General features: G+C 50.4%; 1 protein-coding gene and 1 pseudogene across 1 annotated transcript; both read right to left on the bottom strand.

Annotated features, from left to right (window-relative positions):
- Positions 1-4,338: 4,338 nt before the first annotated feature.
- LOC124671744 lies at positions 4,339-5,785 on the bottom strand (annotated as a pseudogene).
- A 7,520-nt stretch (positions 5,786-13,305) lies between these two features.
- On the bottom strand, positions 13,306-16,962 carry LOC124674136 (probable leucine-rich repeat receptor-like protein kinase At5g63930). The gene is made up of 2 exons (XM_047210174.1): positions 14,075-16,962; positions 13,306-13,857 (listed from the first exon to the last, which is right to left on the bottom strand). Exons 1-2 carry the CDS (start codon positions 16,875-16,877, stop codon positions 13,472-13,474), a joined length of 3,189 nt encoding a protein of 1,062 aa, XP_047066130.1. The 5' UTR covers positions 16,878-16,962; the 3' UTR covers positions 13,306-13,471.
- Positions 16,963-18,012: the final 1,050 nt, after the last annotated feature.

The following is an 18,012-nucleotide window of genomic DNA, read 5'->3' as shown; positions in this document are numbered from 1 at the left end:
TTGACCAGCGTGAATGGTGGTGTCAAGGTGATGTTCATGGTCGGCGACGTGGTGATGCTTGTGACTGGCATGACCGGGTGATGGTTATGGTATGTGATAGGCAGTAATCCATGGCAGAAGCTTCGGCCTATCATATTCAGTCTAGTCTTGCACGTAGGTAGCGTAAGGCCGCCTTGACCACCGTCAACGAGAGTGACATGGTGGTCTTTCCGCACACCGGCATGGTGTCAGTCTTCGTGGACATCGGCGTGAGGCTTGTGCTAGGTGGGGAGGTGAGAGGTAAGGTCACCATGTGGACAAGTGGTGAGGCGAAAGTTAGGCTCGTATGAAACCAAATAAACCGTGTCTTGCGTATCTGCTGGGCTAAAAAAATCATGGCCTACCAAACAACAAGGTTTTTTTTTTTTGGTCCGTGGCCCGTCTTCTCCCTGGCGCATTCATGCACAAATTAGATCCAGGCTACCAAACGGGCACCAACAAACTACGGGCATGCTTGATTCCTAGCTATAATATTGGCCAAGTTAAAGTGTGGTTAGCCACAAAAGTGAGGCGATCCACAAAATTGTGGTTAAAAATACTGAAGCCAAATTTGGCAAAAAATTGAGTCTATGATAAATGAACCATACATGTAATAAAGTGTGGCAAGCCAAAGTATGGTAAAAATCAAACACATGCCAAATAAGTTATAGCTACCAAATTATGGCTTAGCAAATTGTGGCTAGGAACCAAACATACCCTACATAGAATGGCCAAGGACATCAAAACATTATGGAGGATCCTAGGTTGGCAAGTTATACTATTACTTAATAAGTAATTTTAAAAGTTAATACAAAGTTGTCTATTTGAATATAAAAATAGCCTCAGCTGAAACATATAAATGCAATTTTGGAGATAAACGGAACCCTCCATAAGTTACGACATGAGTAAGAATTTAGATATTGAAAGATTTTGTTTTGGTTACACTATACGGTTCCGGATCAACCATTCATCTCACCTTTTCACTAGCTAGAGGCCTAGATATTAGGAAATGCCTAACGTGGAAGCTAGCATTACCATCTTTCTCTTCGCTTTTTCATCAAGTGTGTCGATTCTAGCTTTCATATCTTGGGTCATTCGATTTGGTTTCGTTCTTACCTATTTTGCATTCAATTTCAGATACTATTATGAATAGACATAATTAATTGTTAGGTAAGAGTTTATTTATATTTCGTTAATGTTTTTATACAATGAGAATGTTCATGGAAAGTACAGAAAACACATGAAGCAATAAATACAATTTGTATAGAACTTTTATACTCGGCACATCTATTTAGCACGTTATAGTCTTAACTAGTACAAGTTTTTATTTTTAGCATAGTTAACCACATATCTATCAACATTGCTAATATTTGTTGTTGTGTTCTCTTAACTCGATAATGAATGTAAATTTTAAAGTGCACTAACCTTGTGTTAATTTAAACCATACTTTCTTCACTCCATAATTCTTATTTGAACTAAAACCACGACAAAAATTATAATATATTAGAAGTAGTTTATAACAAAAGTATCTTCTTAATTCTTTATAATACTCTCTCTGTCTATAAATAGATGTATGAGATTTGTTCAAATTTGAACGTATTTAGACATTGTTCAGTATCCAGATACATCTAGATTTAGACAAAACTCAGAAATCTATTTATAGACGGAGGGAATACATAACTATATAAGTTTTGTGAAGATCTCTAAAGCATAAAATGTAACGAATATCTAAATAGTGATTTCTAGTAAGTAGCTGCCACGACCTCGGAGGCTTGTGTAGGCCATCACCACCTTGGACCACCGAGCGCCTCCGGCTTGAAAGCATAATGAACAGCGAGACGAGCGCTACCGCTGCGGTAGACATAGCCAGCCTGCATTTGGGGTCTGAACGATGCTTTTCGATGTAATCTCACATTCTCGCAGAAGGAATTCGCTTCGTCAGTCATGTGAACTTTTTCGAAAATGGGTACTTTATTACTTGAGCAATAGATCCGGTCTCTGCATAGCTAAGATGCACACAGCTACTCATAAATTCGTTACAAAACCACAAAGGTGTTCAAAGAAAAAAAAACTCAGTTCAAAAGCAGGAACAAGATCTAGCTAGGAGGATCCAGCTGAAGGTCACGCTGACACCCATGTTGGGAGAAAATATCCCTCGCCGTATCCTCCAACCGTGAAGACACCTCCGTAAAGAGGTCCCGGTGCTAGGAGGATCCAGCCGAATGTCACGCTGTCAGTCATGTGAACTAAGTGTAGCAAACAAAGGACTCAGCACAGAACATCATGAATGTCGAACTAGAGGACTAGATAAAAGATGTTCAAGTCTTTGCGATGTTGAGGAGCTTTATTGATGTTCCGGGCTTCACACCAGTGGTATGATAGTAGGGGCAGCATCACATGTGAAGTTCAGAGTCCTACCTTTTTAGGGTGAAAACCCAATGATTGGCCTTAATTGGTTGTGTTTGGCAATTAGCTTGTTGGAGCCAGCCTGCATTTGGGGTCTGAACGATGCTTTTCGATGTAATCTCACATTCTCGCAGAAGGAATTCGCTTCGTCAGTCATGTGAACTTTTTCGAAAATGGGTACTTTATTACTTGAGCAATAGATCCGGTCTCTGCATAGCTAAGATGCACACAGCTACTCATAAATTCGTTACAAAACCACAAAGGTGTTCAAAGAAAAAAAAAACTCAGTTCAAAAGCAGGAACAAGATCTAGCTAGGAGGATCCAGCTGAAGGTCACGCTGACACCCATGTTGGGAGAAAATATCCCTCGCCGTATCCTCCAACCGTGAAGACACCTCCGTAAAGAGGTCCCGGTGCTAGGAGGATCCAGCCGAATGTCACGCTGTCGGCCATGTGAACTAAGTGTAGCAAACAAAGGACTCAGCACTGAACATCATGAATGTCGAACTAGAGGACTAGATAAAAGATGTTCAAGTCTTTGCGATGTTGAGGAGCTTTATTGATGTTCCGGGCTTCACACCAGTGGTATGATAGTAGGGGCGGCATCACATGTGAAGTTCAGAGTCCTACCTTTTTAGGGTGAAAACCCAATGATTGGCCTTAATTGGTTGTGTTTGGCAATTAGCTTGTTGGAGGCATTGGTTGTGTTTTTAGCTTGTTTTCAGAGCGGGGACTATCTTGAGGGTGAAAACCTAAAATCTTTGATCGGGCGACGACGGCGCCCTGGTGCAGTGTTTCCTTTTTGAAGGCGTTGCTTTTGGAGAGTCTATATTTCAAGTGTTGTCTTGGTGGTGGATGTATAGTTGTTGCTAGGCCTGAGATATTGTAGCGGGACTTTTGTTTCTTAGTTTTCGTTTCCCTTTTTTGGCTGTGGGTATCCGCAGTGCTATTAGGGTGTTGCGTTGTTGCAGAGGCTGGTGTAATTGGTATTTTCTGATATTAATCTCTTTATCGAAAAAATAGAGACGTCCACATCAAATGAAGATTAGAGATTATAGTGAAGATGACCCCTTTGTCGACAGTCGGGACAGCACCGCTGGCCGCAGCACAGATCGCTGTAGCACCAGTTTGCGGAACCACGTGCGTTCCCGCGCGCCGTCGCTTGAGTAAGCTTGTCGACAAAACCATGCTCGCGACATCAGCGGGGGTGGTGGGGGTGGTTGGGGTAGCAGGAGCTCCGACGACCACGGGACAGGGCACCGGGGCCTGTGAGCTAGCTCCGACGGCCGGGGGGGTCAATTCGAGACTCATGCCAACGAGATCGGGCGACGACGGCGCAGAGGATGGTGAGGGTGCGTAGATCGGCGGCGGCGGCAGTTGGGAGGAGGTGAAAGTTCCGTCGCGCGCAAACTAGGGGTTTCGTTCGAGCTGTGTTCGGTTCGCTCGTTCGACCTCTACAGATACAGGGCAAGTTGGGATTTCGGTCTAGGCCCAATTTTTTCCCAGTTTTGAGTACTATACGATCACGGTCGCTGATATGCGCCGATTTACGAACCGAACCTGTAAAATTGCGTTATTATTCGGTTTCACCCAATTTAGGGCTTGTTTGGTACTAGAGTTTTAGTGGGGATTAGTGGGGATAATCCGCTCCAAATTTTAAATCCCCACTTATCCCGGTGCATGTTTGGTGCTAGAGTATGAGCGAGTTTAATCCCCACTTATCCCCAAATTTTAGTGCAATTTTTTCAATCCCCAATACTCTACCCCTACCTAGTGGATTGGGGATGGGGTTTTGTGGGGATTGGGTGACAACAGAGATTCACCCAATACTCTAAAGTATTATCCCCACTAATTCTCACTAAAACACTACTACCAAACAAGGCCTCAAAGGGGCTAGAGATGCTCTAAACAATATCACATCTCAACGCATCTGAGGAACCCCTCCAAGCTCGCCGCCGACGACCCGCGAGGCCCCTCCCACGCCGCCGCCATTGCGCGCGCGATCACCGCCGCATTCCTCCTCATCCCATCACCCTTCGCCGTCTCCCCCATCATCGTCCCCACGGTCTCGGCCACCGCCCCACTCCCCACGGCCGAGCTCTCCAAGTTCCCCGCGCTACCTCAACGCAGACGCCCCACTCCACCACCAGCATCGCGTTGAAGAACTGCTCGGCCCCCAGCGGCCACCCGATCAGCGGCACGCCGTGGCAGAGGCTCTCGAGGATGGAGTTCCACCCGCAGTGGCTCATGAACGCGCCGGTCGACGCGTGCGCCAGGATCCGCACCTGCGGTGCCCAGCCGCGCACCAGCAGTCCCCTGTTTGCCTTCGCCGTTCGCTCCTCGAAGCCGGCCGGGAGCCACTCGGGCTTGAAGCCGTCCGTCGCATCGAGCCCCACCGGAGGCCGGAGGACCCAGAGGAACGGCCGCCCGCAGGCCTCCAGCCCCAGCGCCAGCTGTGTCATCTGATCGGCGTTGATGCTGTTCTGCGACCCGAAGGATATGTACAGGACCGAGCGCGGCGGGCGCGCGTCCAGCCACCGGATGATGCCCTCATCGTCCTGCGAGTATGATGAAGTCGGCGGCGCGAGAATTGGCCCAATCGGCCATGACTGGACGCCGAAGCTTCTCTTGAGCATGTCTAGCCCGGAGGACTCGAGTTCTTGGACGGTGTTGACCAGGACCGCATCGGTCTTGCGGCAGGAGGAGATGACCCGCCGGAAGAAGGCCGTCCAGGGATCTGCCCCGGTGGCCGCGAGCATGTACCGCGGGATCTGCGTGCGGTGGAGGACGACGCTCGGGAAGTCCGGCAGAGGGAACTCGTCGGCGGCGGCGGCGAGCGTGTGCGGGAGGTGCTCCCACACCGAGAAGAAGACGGCGTTGCCCAAGGCGCCGCCGGGGAGGAAGACGGCGTGGAACGCGCCGCGCGCGCGGGCGACGTCGGCCGTCCACGCGAAGAAGGCGTCGGCGATGATGCAGACCGGGGACCGGAGGCCGGAGACGAACCCTTCGAAGGCGGGGCGGAGGGACTCGGACGCCTGGAAGAAGGCGATGAACTGGTGGACGTGGAGGTCGGCGAGGGACTCGGCGCCGGGGGGCAGGCCGTGGTCGGCGGGCGCGAAGGGCAGCGCGTGGAGCCGGATGGGAGGCGTGGTGTCCGGGAGGGAGAGGGAAGCGAGGAGGCGCGCGGTGGAGACGAGCGTGATGGTGATGCCCGGGCGGATGTCGTGGAGGAGGGCGGCGAGGCGGAGGAAGGCCGGGATGTGGCCGCGCGCGAGGAAGGGGAAGAGGACGACGTGCAGGCTCTCTGCTTCCTCTGACGCCATGGTGATAGCTTGACGAGGATGGTGTTGTTCGGTGGTGTGGACTGACTGTGCCAAGTGATACTGCCGCTGAACTGAAATTTCACCGCACTTGATGATTTGGGAATAAAATGGTGGAACTTGCGCATGGAGACAGTGAGAATCATTGGTCGACCAGCTTACATTGTAGATGAACAATGGTCATATTCAGAGTACTACAACGTTCCAAAGCACATTCAGGTTTCAACATTGACAAATACTAACCTAAATCTGAAAAGCCAGTGCAGGAAGCAACTAGCATGAAGGACATTTTGCAGAATTTTTGTATGAATTCAGGTCAAACCCCGCACCAAATCTGGAATTATTTTTGGCAATAATGTTCCTTTCCCAACCATCCACGCAATCAAACAGATCTTTCCAGTGCCAAATACCGACACCAACTTTATCCATCTTGGCTATCCTCTTATTCTTCCAGGCAAGAATAAAACTACAGCTTACAATTTCGTGATTGAGAAATTCAAGTCCAAACTTAGTACGTACGTACAAAGCAGACAAGCTCTCACATCCTGCAAGATTGGAACTCATCAAATCTGTGTTTTCATCTATCCGAATCTACTACATATCTAATATTCTTTTTGTTAGAGCAATATGCTTGTTGTATTACCAGGGGCCAAAGGCCACAATATATAGTACATGTACAGGTGCACATATGCAGAAAGCCCCTAACATATGGGGAAACTACAATAGACAGATATATACATCTAACACCCCCCCCGCAAACTTATGGTGGATCCACAACACTGAGTTTGGAGAGTAAGAAATCATGTTGCGCTCGAGTCTGTGCCTTTGTAAAGAAATCCGCCAACCGCAAATCTGAAGGCACATAATGAACCGCAACAACATCATCCCGTACCCGTGCACGTGTGTAAAAAGCATCAACACCGATATGCTTGGTCAGCTCATGCTTGACCGGATCACGTGCAATACCGATAGCACCCTGTACCGTCGGACAAAAGTGGAGTGGGTGTCGTAACGAGACCCCAAAATCTGCAAGCAACCACCGTAACCAAGTCATCTCAGCAATCAACAAAGCCATAGCCCGCAACTCAGCCTCAACACTCGAACGGAACTCGCGACCTGTTTCTTCGTCTTCCAAGCAACAAGCGAACCACCAAGAAACACACAAGAAGCGTAAAGCGAACGACGATCCGTAGGATCACTCGCCCATGTAGCATCCGAATAGCACTCGGAGCCGGGAGAGAGCTGGAACGGGGAAAGAAAAGGCGACGAGTGATCGTGCCACGAAGATAACGAAGAACACGGAGGAGATGACTATAGTGAACAAGTGGTAGGAGCTGAGACAAACCGACTCGAATATGAACAGGATAAGAAATATCGGGACGAGTGACAGCAAGATAAACAAGACTCCCAACAAGATGGCGATAACGGGTGGGATCGGGAAGAGGATCACCATCAGTAGGACGAAGCTTAACATTAAGCTCCATAGGAGTATCGACTGTGCGCTCATCCCCAAGAGCAGCACGAGCAAGAAGATCCTGAGTGTACTTTTCCTGAGAGATAGAAGAGCCATCAGAAGTGGAGGAAACCTCAATGCCAAGAAAATAGCGAAGAGGACCAAGATCAGTCATAAGAAACTGATCACGAAGTCGAGCCTTGACGAAGGCAATATACTCAGAATCATCACCAGTAATGATCATATCATCAACATAGAGAAGAAGAAGAAGAAGAGTACGTCCACGAGGAGAAGTGTGGACGAAAAGTGCTGGATCATGAAGACTCGGAGAGAAACCAGCAGCAGTCACAACAGAGGCGAAGCGCTCAAACCAGGCATGAGGGGCCTGTTTGAGACCATAGAGAGAACGTCGAAGACGACAAACCATCCCATCGGGAACAGAATACCCAGGAGGAGGCTGCATGTAAACCTCCTCACTCAACTCGCCATTAAGAAAAGCATTCTAAACATCAAGCTGGGAGACAGACCACCGGCGAACAGAAACAACAGCAAGAAGGGTACGCACAGTAGTCATATGAGCCACAGGGGAAAAAGTCCCATCATAGTCACGGCCGTGCTCCTGCTGAAAACCACGAGCCACAAGACGCGCTTTATAGCGCTCAAGAGATCCATCAGAGCGAGTCTTAATTTTATAGACCCACTTACACGTGATGGGACGAACACCGGAAGGGGAGAAACAAGATCCCAAGTGCCGGTGCGCTCAAGCGCAGCGATCTCCTCAGCCATGGCAAGCTGCCATTCGGGATGACGCTCGGCATCCCGATAAGAAGTCGGCTCGGAAACGACGGAGAGACCATACCGACTAGGAGAGTAACGAACCGGAGCATGACGCCGACGAACAGGCCGGGAAGGGGAAGCTCATCTGCGGAAGACAAGTCATCGGAAGAAGAGGAAGAAGGGACAGCATCGGAAGGAGCCGAAGCCGGAGAACGAGGAGTACTAGGTGGACTAGACGAACGAGAGGATGGCGCCGAAGGGGGCGCATCAGAAGTAGGAGGAAGGGGAGGAGAGACAGCAGGGGGTGCATCCGGAAAAAGAAGAAAAGAGATATCATCCACCAGGTAAGTACCCGAGGTGGGGCGAGGATAGAAGGGACGCGTCTCATCAAATGTGACGTCACGAGAGATGCGCATCCGACGACCAACGGGGTCCCAACAGCGATAGCCCTTATGCTCATCATCGTATCCGAGAAAAACACACTCAACGGACTGAGCGGTCAGTTTAGTGCGTTCGCGAGGAGGCAGAAGGACATAGCAGACGCAACCAAATGAACGAAGAGTCGAGTAGTCTGGAGAAACACCAGAGAGACGCTCGAGAGGAATGCCACCCTGTAGAGCAGCGAAAGGCTGAATGTTAATGAGGTGGGCTGACGTAGCGACAGCCTCAGCCCAGAAATGTGGCGGAAGAGAAGAGGCAATCATCATAGCACGGGTGGTCTCAAGAAGATGACGATGCTTACGCTCGGCGACGCCATTTTGAGCATGCGCGCCGGGACAAGAAAACTGAGCGAGGGTGCCCTCCTCAGCAAGGACACCACGAAGATGCTGAGAGATATACTCACCAGCAGAATCAGCATGGAACACGCGAATGGGTGAGGAATACTGAGTGCTGACCATGGCCGCAAAACGCTGATAAATAGAGAGCACCTCACTGCGAGAGCGCATGAAAAACACCCAGGTGTACCGTGAAAAATCATCAATGAATAAGATATAGTATCGATGGCCCCCTTTCGAGGCGAAGGGAGCCGGACCCCAAACATCCGAATGGACTAAATCGAACGGTCGCCGAGAGACGGACACACTAGTAGGATAGGGAAGCTGAATGTGTTTGCCTAACCTACAACCCCGACAGATGTAACGACCCATCTCCGCAGACAGACCCCAGAAGGCCACGATGAACCAAAGACGACAGGCGAGAGTCACAAAGGTGACCAAGACGATGATGCCACTGCTGAAAAGAGCCGGTGACAGAGGCAACAACCGGAGGAGAACTGGTAGAGGAAGTGGCAGCGGAAGGAACACGAAGCCAGTCTAACTCCCAAAGCCCCGAGAGGCGACGGCTACGAGGACCAGCTCCAACCAGGGCATGTGTGCGACGATCCTGAACCGCACAAGACTCAGCGTCAAGAATGACGCGACAACCAGAATCGGTGAGCTGGCTAGCAGAGAAAAGGTTCATCTGAAGGCGAGGAACATGAGAAACATCAGGGACAGAGAAAGATGGAGTAGAAAGGGTGCCTGTACTAGAAACAGGAATAGAGGTACCATCGGCCGTGACAACACGGACAGGAGAAATAAGAGACCGAAGAGCGAGACGGAATAGAAGACTCGAGAGGTCATATGAAAGGAAGCTCCGGAATCCGGATACCACGGGGACGTACCGACCGTGTAGAAAGTGGTGGTCGCGCAGTGCCGGAAGAGCCGATCACGGAACCAGCGAGCGCCCGGCAAGGAAGAGTCCGGAGTAGCGAGCGTGACCACGAAGACCCACGAGAATGTCCCGATCAGAGAGTGCAACCGCGAGAAGATCCTGAAGAGCCAGCCTGCCGACGATCCCGGAACTGCCGACGTAAGCCGGGATCCCGCGTCCGGCAGGGTGGAGGAAGTGTGGCCAACCTCGGCCACAGTGGGTGCAATGAGGACGAGGGCGGAGACTCGGACCGCGAGGCTGCCGACGTAAGCCGGAATCCCAAGCATCAAGCGGGCGGTGAAGCTGCGCTATCTCATGCGCGAGAGGGGCGCGACCCGGAGAGGTCGACGTACAATCAGGTGCCGACGAGGAGCTATCATCCACACGCACGGAGGCCACCAAAGGGGGCGACGGAGAGCAACACGCCGATGAAGACAGGAGTCGGCAAAGCGCGGTCATAACCACGTGAAGAGGCCGCAAAAGTCGATGTAGAGCGGCAAGCCGACGCAGACGGAGTCGACGAAGCGCGGCCATAACCGCGGGAAGATGCCGCAAAAGTCGATGTAGAGCGGCGGGCCGACGTAAACGAAGTCGGCGAAGCGCTAGCAGAGTCGCGTGAAGAGGCCGCAAAAGTCGATGTAGAGCGGCGAGCCGACCTAGACGGAGTCGGTGAAGCGCGGGCAGAGCCACGTGAAGAGGCTGCAAACGGCGACGAAGAATGACTAGCCGTCATACACGGAGGCAGCGGACAAATACCAAGTACCGAAGGGAGACCCAAAGAGAAGGCGGGATCAGCGGAAGAAGACATAGCTGACGACAGTATTTTTTTTTTACCTCAGATCAAGTCAACGAGCAGGGAAAGAATAGTCCCGGCGCGGAAAGAAGAGGGCCGGCGCGGGATCAAGCAGAGCAGGAGGCGAGCGGGCCAAGCGGGCCAGGAGATCGGTCGGGATCAGCGGATGGCGACGGGATCGGGAGGAGCGATTGGCGACAGGAGCCTGGCGAAGGCGTATCCGGGCGGCCGCGGGTCGCGCGGGATCGGGAGCAGGCGGCGGCCTCACGCCTGATCAGCACAGCCACGCAGGGGAGATCGGCAGGCAGGGAGCAGCACGGAGCGGAGAATCACGCGCGGCAGCCAGGGAGAGTCGGGCTTCACGCGCGGACCGATGAGCAGCGGGTGCACGCACGGACCGATGAGCAGCGGGCGCACGCGCGGGCTTCAGATCGGCAGCGGGCGTCGGGCAGGCGGAAGCAACGCAGGGGAGATCGAAGCAGGTAGGGGGCGTCGGGCGGGCGAAATCAATCGGGAGCAGGCCCGATCTGTGCTTGGGGTCGGGCGGGCGGAATCAATCGGGTGCAAGGAATAATTGATCGGGAACAACAGACAAGCGACGGAGCGGCCGGACGAAGAGAAGACGGCCGGGAACAGCGGCAACGACGGACAAGCAGGCAGCGGCTGCGGCCGGGTCGCGGCGGCAAGATGCCGGGGCGGGCGGCGGCGGCTGCGATGGAGGAGGAGGAGCTAACCTAAAGCTCTGATACCATGTTAGAGCAATATGCTTGTTGTATTACCAGGGGGCCAAAGGCCACAATATATAGTACATGTACAGGTGCACATATGCAGAAAGCCCCTAACATATGGGGAAACTACAATAGACAGATATATACATCTAACACTTTTTACCAAAAAGTTTACCGCTAAGCTCACTGCTATAATTCGAAACTTTTGGTGGACCGGTATTAGAGAGGAAACAAATTCAAGAATTATGTGTTTAAGAGATTGGAAGGATATTTGTGCTCCAAAGAATGAAGGAGGGCTAGGCATTAGGAATCTTCGAGCCATGAACCAAGCACTTATTCTCATGATGGCTTGGAGAATTGCCGATCAACCAAATGATTTCATTCATGTTGTGATAAAATCTAAATGTTTCCTAGACGCATCCATTTGGCGCCCAAAACCAAATGCTCCAAAATCAGCCTTTTGGTCTTCCCTTGTCAAAATACTTCCTATCCTTAAGACACACGCTTTTTACCAAATCACACAAGGAAACATGTCCATTTGGAGCAGCCCATGGTGCCAGGGATGGACTCACATCTATGATGCCCTCATCATCCAGCCTTTTGTCTATCCATCACATGTGCGAGACCTTTGGTTACCCAATCAACAGATTTGGAATATCCAACTTGTTGACATGATTTTCCAGCAGCCAATGGCGACGGCAATCAAGAAAACAACAATAATCCAATCTCCAGATAGAGATATTCTTTGCTGGACTTTAACTCCGTCAGGTAAATGAAACACTAAAACTGCATATAGTGCTTGTCTTCAAAAATTGCAGGAACTAGGAGAACCAGCGCCAAGACAGGTTCAAAGTACTACTATTCAACTATTGAATGTGATTTGGAAGAACAAGCAAATGACACCAAGAGTTCAAACCTTTGGTTGAAGATTTCTCAGAAGAGCTTTACCAACAGGAGCTCGGGCAGGTAAGTACTCTGTCCATATTGGCAAACTTTGTGCTATGTCCATTTACTTTTTACTTGTCCTTTCTCCAAAGTTGCATGGTTTAGTGCACCTTGGTTTATCCGTTCAGAACTTCTTGTAGCTAATTGCAACTCTCTCACACAAGTTATTCAACTGTTTGAACATGAACCACCCTCACGCTTCCCTGCAATATATTTTGACTTCTATGTGGTGTATTTGGAAATCTCGGAACGACAACTTATTTGGCAGGAAATCAGGAGTTCCTTACGAGGTACAACACATGGCGCAGGCGATCAGACATAACTTGGAGATGGTAGACAGTCTGCATGCTCCCTCTTTGCAATTTCAGGTTCAGGAGAAGGACCGCCATACTTCTGTGCAGGCTATGATTCGTCAAAATCAGCGACCTCACAATAGCTTTCCTATCCATGGCGACTCACTCAGATCGGACATGCTCATCCCAGGAACAAAAATCTTCTCCCACGCTGATTGGAAGACGAAAAAAACTCCTGGCATGGAGGTTGTAACAGTTACAGACATTGGAGTTTACTGCCAAATTCAGGAAACAAACTACAGCGCTACAGTTTTCATCCAGGCTACGGTGCCAATTGCCCCGTCTATCCTTGAGGTAGAGGCTGAAGTTTTCTCTTTGAAGTCAGAATTGCAAGCCTTCTCCGACTACAGGAACCTACCTTCTTTACAGATAATGTCACTCTCGCCAAAGCTGTTGCGTCTCCATCGGCTTCACACCCTCATGTACCTTGGAAGATACGAAGACATGTTGCTGAATATATGAGCTTCACTGAATCATCAAATGCAGCAGTATATCATATCAAGCGAGATATCAAATGGAGTTGCTCACAACTGTGCCCAAGGCGATCAGACAAGATGTGTTGACGCCTATTTACAGCTGTACTAATTCAGCTCATAGGATCTCATCTTATCCTCTCTTTTCTGCAGTTAAACAGATGCAATCACAAGATCTTGTAATTCACGCTGAAAACTGCATATGAGCTGAATAAAATGTTGGCGCCGTCGGCGCCTTTGCCTTGTTCAAAAAAGAAAGACCTAAATCTAAGCGAGAGGCACAACACCACGTCCAGGGAGAACTCCGGCTTAACTACTCCCGGTTACTCCCAGGACGCGGCGATGCCTTCTTCAGACAAACTAACATACAGAACGACACTGTATCAGTCAGTATTATTTATCTCACTAGAAAATAATGACAGAAAGAATGAGGTGCAGGCTCCCAAAACTCCTACTACCATAAGTTACAAGGAAAAGGGAGCTCTTCGCTAACTGAACCTTATTATACATACATCATGAGCTATCCTTCTTCGAAGAACGATCAGAAGCAGGCGAGGAGGATGCAGAGCTCGCCCGGGCCCTATCTTTAGACTCGCTCAACATAACTACAACATGCCGCATCGGCGGTCTCTCGTACGGCGACAGGTTACTGCACAGCAAAGCGATTTTCAAGACCTCGATCATGTGATCGACTGCGGCCCTATCTTCCAAATCCAGATTGCTATCAAGGATCCCTGGACCCAGAGAATTGTCCCTGATGTAATTCTTTGCCCATGTTACCAGGTCACCTCCCAATTCTATTGGTTGCACAGGTGCACGGCCCGTTAGCAGCTCCAACAGTACAACTCCATAACTGTATATATCACACTTCTCGGTGACCTTCATTGTGTATGCATATTCTGATAAAATGAGAAGAACTGGATCAGTACGTTGTACATCAGCAAAACAGTAGTCTACTCTATGTTTTCATTGATAGGACTGAAGTGAACCACAGTTAGATTTATTGACCACAGATCGCCTAATCACAGGTTGAAGTGAAGCATAATAGGGTATATGATAGAAATGACATGCAAATGGAATTTGTTTTGCAGGATGCAGAGAAAGCTGAAGACTCACCTGGTGCAATATAGCCATATGAACCAGCAATCGCAGACATTGACTTTGAGTACGGCATGTCAATCACCTTGGCCAACCCAAAGTCACCAACATGAGCTTCAAAGTTCTCATCAAGTAAAATGTTATTCGACTTGATATCACGGTGGATGATCCGAGGCTTGCAATCATGATGCAAGTATGACAGCCCTTCAGCTGCGCCAAGGGCTATCATGAAGCGTGTCTCCCAGTCGAGCGAAGAAGAAGATGGTCCATGAAGTAGCTCTCCGAGGCTGCCTCTTGGCATGTACTCATACAACAGAAGGTTTGCGCCCTGGTGATAGATGAAACCGTACAGCTTCACAATGTTACGATGCCGTATCTTTCCAAGGGTCAGAATTTCTGCACGGAAGCTGTTGTCTGTGTTGCTTCCTTCCCTGTTAGAAGCCAACTTCTTGACCGCAATTATCTGTCCAGGCTTCAGGACAGCTTTGTACACAGTTCCACAAGCACCACGTCCAATCACACAACTATCATCAAAATTATTTGTAGCAGAGACCAATTCCTGAAATGTATATGCATCCTTCGCTGAAACAGGAATGTTAGACCCAGCAGATAGAATTTGCTTGTCCTGCAAAGGAGCTACTGTCTCTAGTGGTTTTCTCATGTGGTGCAGAAGTATGGCAATAAGAATAAGTGAAATCCCTCCAATAATGGCGGCAACAATTGCGATGATCTTGCCCATAGGGCGACTGACTGAGTTGGATGACTGGGAAGAAGAGGGTGACTCAGACCCACACTTTCCAAGTTGTCCGCCGCAGAGTCCTCTGTTTCCAATGAAGCTGGTCACAACCATGTTGTCAAAAAGTGGCACAGGGGGAAGAGGACCAGTGAGATTATTGTAGGAGACATTGAGCTCAAGCAAACTTGACAGATTTACAAATGTATCCGGGATTTCACCTGTCAGCTTATTATTATTGAGGAACAAATTTTCTAGTAATGCAAGGCTGCCAAGCTCTGATGGTATGTTGCCAGAGAGATTGTTGTAGCTCAAATTCATGGCAATCTGCAAGCTTGAGAGCAGACCCAGCTCCTTGGGTATTCCACCAGAGAACTGATTCCCACCAATCTGCAGTGCTGTCAAATGTGACAGTTTACTAAGAATAGGTGGTATCTGACCAGATAATTTATTATCAGCGAACGAGAGAAGCTCCAGCTGAGGCAGTCTACCAACTTCGTTTGGTAATGAACCTTCAAAGCTGTTCTGGCTGAGGTCAAGACGTTGCAACGTTGTACAGTTGAAAATCTCCAGCGGTATGCTTCCTCCCAGTCTATTGGATGAGATATTGAAGACAACAAGCTTGGACAATTTGCCTATTTCTCGGGGCAGCTCGGATGTGAAATAGTTATTTGCAAGGTCAAGCCTTTGCAGAGCTCTGCAGTTGCCTATCTGAGGAGGAATAGGGCCATTAAACTTGTTCCGAGCCAGCTCAATTGTTGTCAAATTCGCCAGACTGCACAGATCGGTGGAGAAGCTTCCTGTCAGACTATTGTCGCTGAGGCGAAGCTGCACCAAGGATTTACAGCTGGTGATCCTATGAGGTATGTTGCCAGACAGCTTATTAGACCCCAGATTCAACAAAATAAGGTTTGACTGCCTGCAAAGATCTCGAGGTATCTGCCCTGTAATGTTGTTGTTCGAGAAATCCACCACCCAGAGCCGACTGTAGATGCCAAACCGTGGAGGTATGTCGCCTGACAGCATATTGTTGAAGAGCTGCAGCTGGTATAGCTTAGGCATGTACTGAAATCCAGCTGGGATCGGGCCAGTGAGCGAATTGATCGACAGATCGAGCTTGCTCAAGTTCTTCAACCCAGACAACTCTGGTGGAATAAAGCCAGTAAGCTGGTTCTGGAAGAGGTACAGCAGAAACAGCCCTGGTATGTTGCCCAACTCCTTCGGTATACCTCCAGTCAAGAAATTCTCCGAAAAATCAATCTCCTCCGCAAGAGAAAGCTTGCCGATCTCAGATGGAATGGTGCCATTCAACGAGTTCCGGTATAGGTACAGCCTCTGAAGATACTTGAGGTTCCCGATGGTTGCAGGCACAGGACCCACCAGATCGTTGTCATAGAGGGCGATCACCGTGAGACTAGTGCAGTTCCCGATCTCCGGAGGAATGGCGCCGGAGAGCTGGTTCCCCCACAGGACAAGGTCAGTCATGAGGCTTAACTGCCCAATCTCCTTCGGCAGAGGCCCTTCCAGCTTGTTCTGCGCGAGACCGAACACGGTCAGGTTGCGGCATTCGCCTATCTCGGCGGGAATGCTGCCGGATATAAGGTTCTGCCCCAGCCGGATCGTCCTGAGGTTCGTGAGCCTGCCGATGGACCGCGGTATGGAACCCGAGAGGTTGTTGCTGTACCCTACCAGGTCCCTCAGCGACGCCATGTCGCCGATCTCGTCGGGTATCGCGCCGTGGAGCTTGTTGTTGCAGAGGTTGCACGCGGTCAGCAGGGACAGCGTCCCGAGCTCGGCGGGGATGGTGCCTTCGAAGTCGTTGTTGTTCAGGTTGAGCACGGTTAGTTTGGAGCAGTTGCTGATCTCCGCGGGGATGGTGCCGGAGAACCCGTTGAAGGACAGGTCGAGGCTGGTCAGCTCGGTTAGGCCGCCGATGGCCGGCCCGACGGTGCCGGAGAGGTTCATGTTGCTGAGGTTGAGGGAGACCACTGATGGCGTGGGCGTCGCCGAGCAGTCCACGCCCTTCCACGCGCATGGCGATGGGTCGCCGTGGTTCCAGTTGGCGAGGTGGTGGAAGCTGTCGACCATCTGGCTCTTGAGCGCCAGGAGAAGCCAGCCCTCGTGCGTCAGGCCGTGGGAGGGGGTGGCCAGCAGGAAGAGGAGCAGCACCACGCCGAGACGCAAACCCCAGGACGCCGACGCCGTCCCAGGGCGGCCCATGCTGTGTTGCGGATCAAGCAATGCTCAGAGCGGATGAGGATGCGGCACAGTTGCTATGGCCTCGTGCATCTCCGCGCGCGGCCGCCGTGGAAGAGTTCCTGGAACAAGGACGCAAAGCAGAGATTTTTGAGAAGATGCTGCAAGAGGAAATGGTTGAATCAAATATGGAAAAAAATTCTACCGGCATGCACGCACAACTATGTGCAGCAAGAAGCTACTCCTACTTTTATTGCATTGCTCTGGTTATCAGAGAAATGGACACTGACTGCACGGAAACTGGCTAAGAGTAGTACTGTATGAAATTCAGACGCGAAGAAGTGGGCACCTCCAAATCAAGAATCTGGAACTAGGGCAAAGCAGTAGAAGCGAATGGAGGTAGGAGAATTAATAAAACTAGGCAGCTCCAAATCAAGAATCGAGGAAGCACGAAAAGGGAGAGGAATCCGAATCGCTCCCCTGAAATGCTAACTCGGCTAGACAAATCGAGAAACCAGAACGGGAGTATCGAACTAGTATCTCAGGCAGGAGACTACTCCCTCTTTTTGTTTTGTTTTTTGCATTGCCTTCGTTTGCAGAGAAATGAAACGGGACAGGCAAGAGAGGAACGAAGCTGAGAGGGTCAAATCCAGCACCTCCGAGTCAAGAACCTGAAGCTACGGGAGACGAAGCACCAAAGGGGACAGCAATCCGAGTGGTCTACCTGAAATGCGAACTCGGCTGGACAAATCGAGAAACCTGAACAGGAGTACCCAGCTCCCAGGTACCAATCGCACCATATATTCCCGCAATAAGAACCGAGGCGGGACCGCCGACAAGCAAGGGAGGAAGCGAACCGCCCTCAAATCACGGGAGTTCCCCGGCCCGTCGGAGGGACCCAGGAACTACACCGCCGCGCACCACCACCGCGGATACAGATCTGTACTAGGAGCGCGCGCGCGAGCGAGCGAGCGAGGAAAGCTGCGCACAGTGACGCCACCCCCCACAAACCACAAGCCACAAGCCA

This window comes from Lolium rigidum, chromosome 7 (assembly GCF_022539505.1).
Source record: "Lolium rigidum isolate FL_2022 chromosome 7, APGP_CSIRO_Lrig_0.1, whole genome shotgun sequence".
In the NCBI taxonomy this organism is placed as follows: Eukaryota; Viridiplantae; Streptophyta; class Magnoliopsida; order Poales; family Poaceae; genus Lolium; species Lolium rigidum.
The sequence above is the reverse complement of the archived record's forward strand: the minus strand, read 5'-3'. Positions and strand labels throughout refer to the sequence as shown.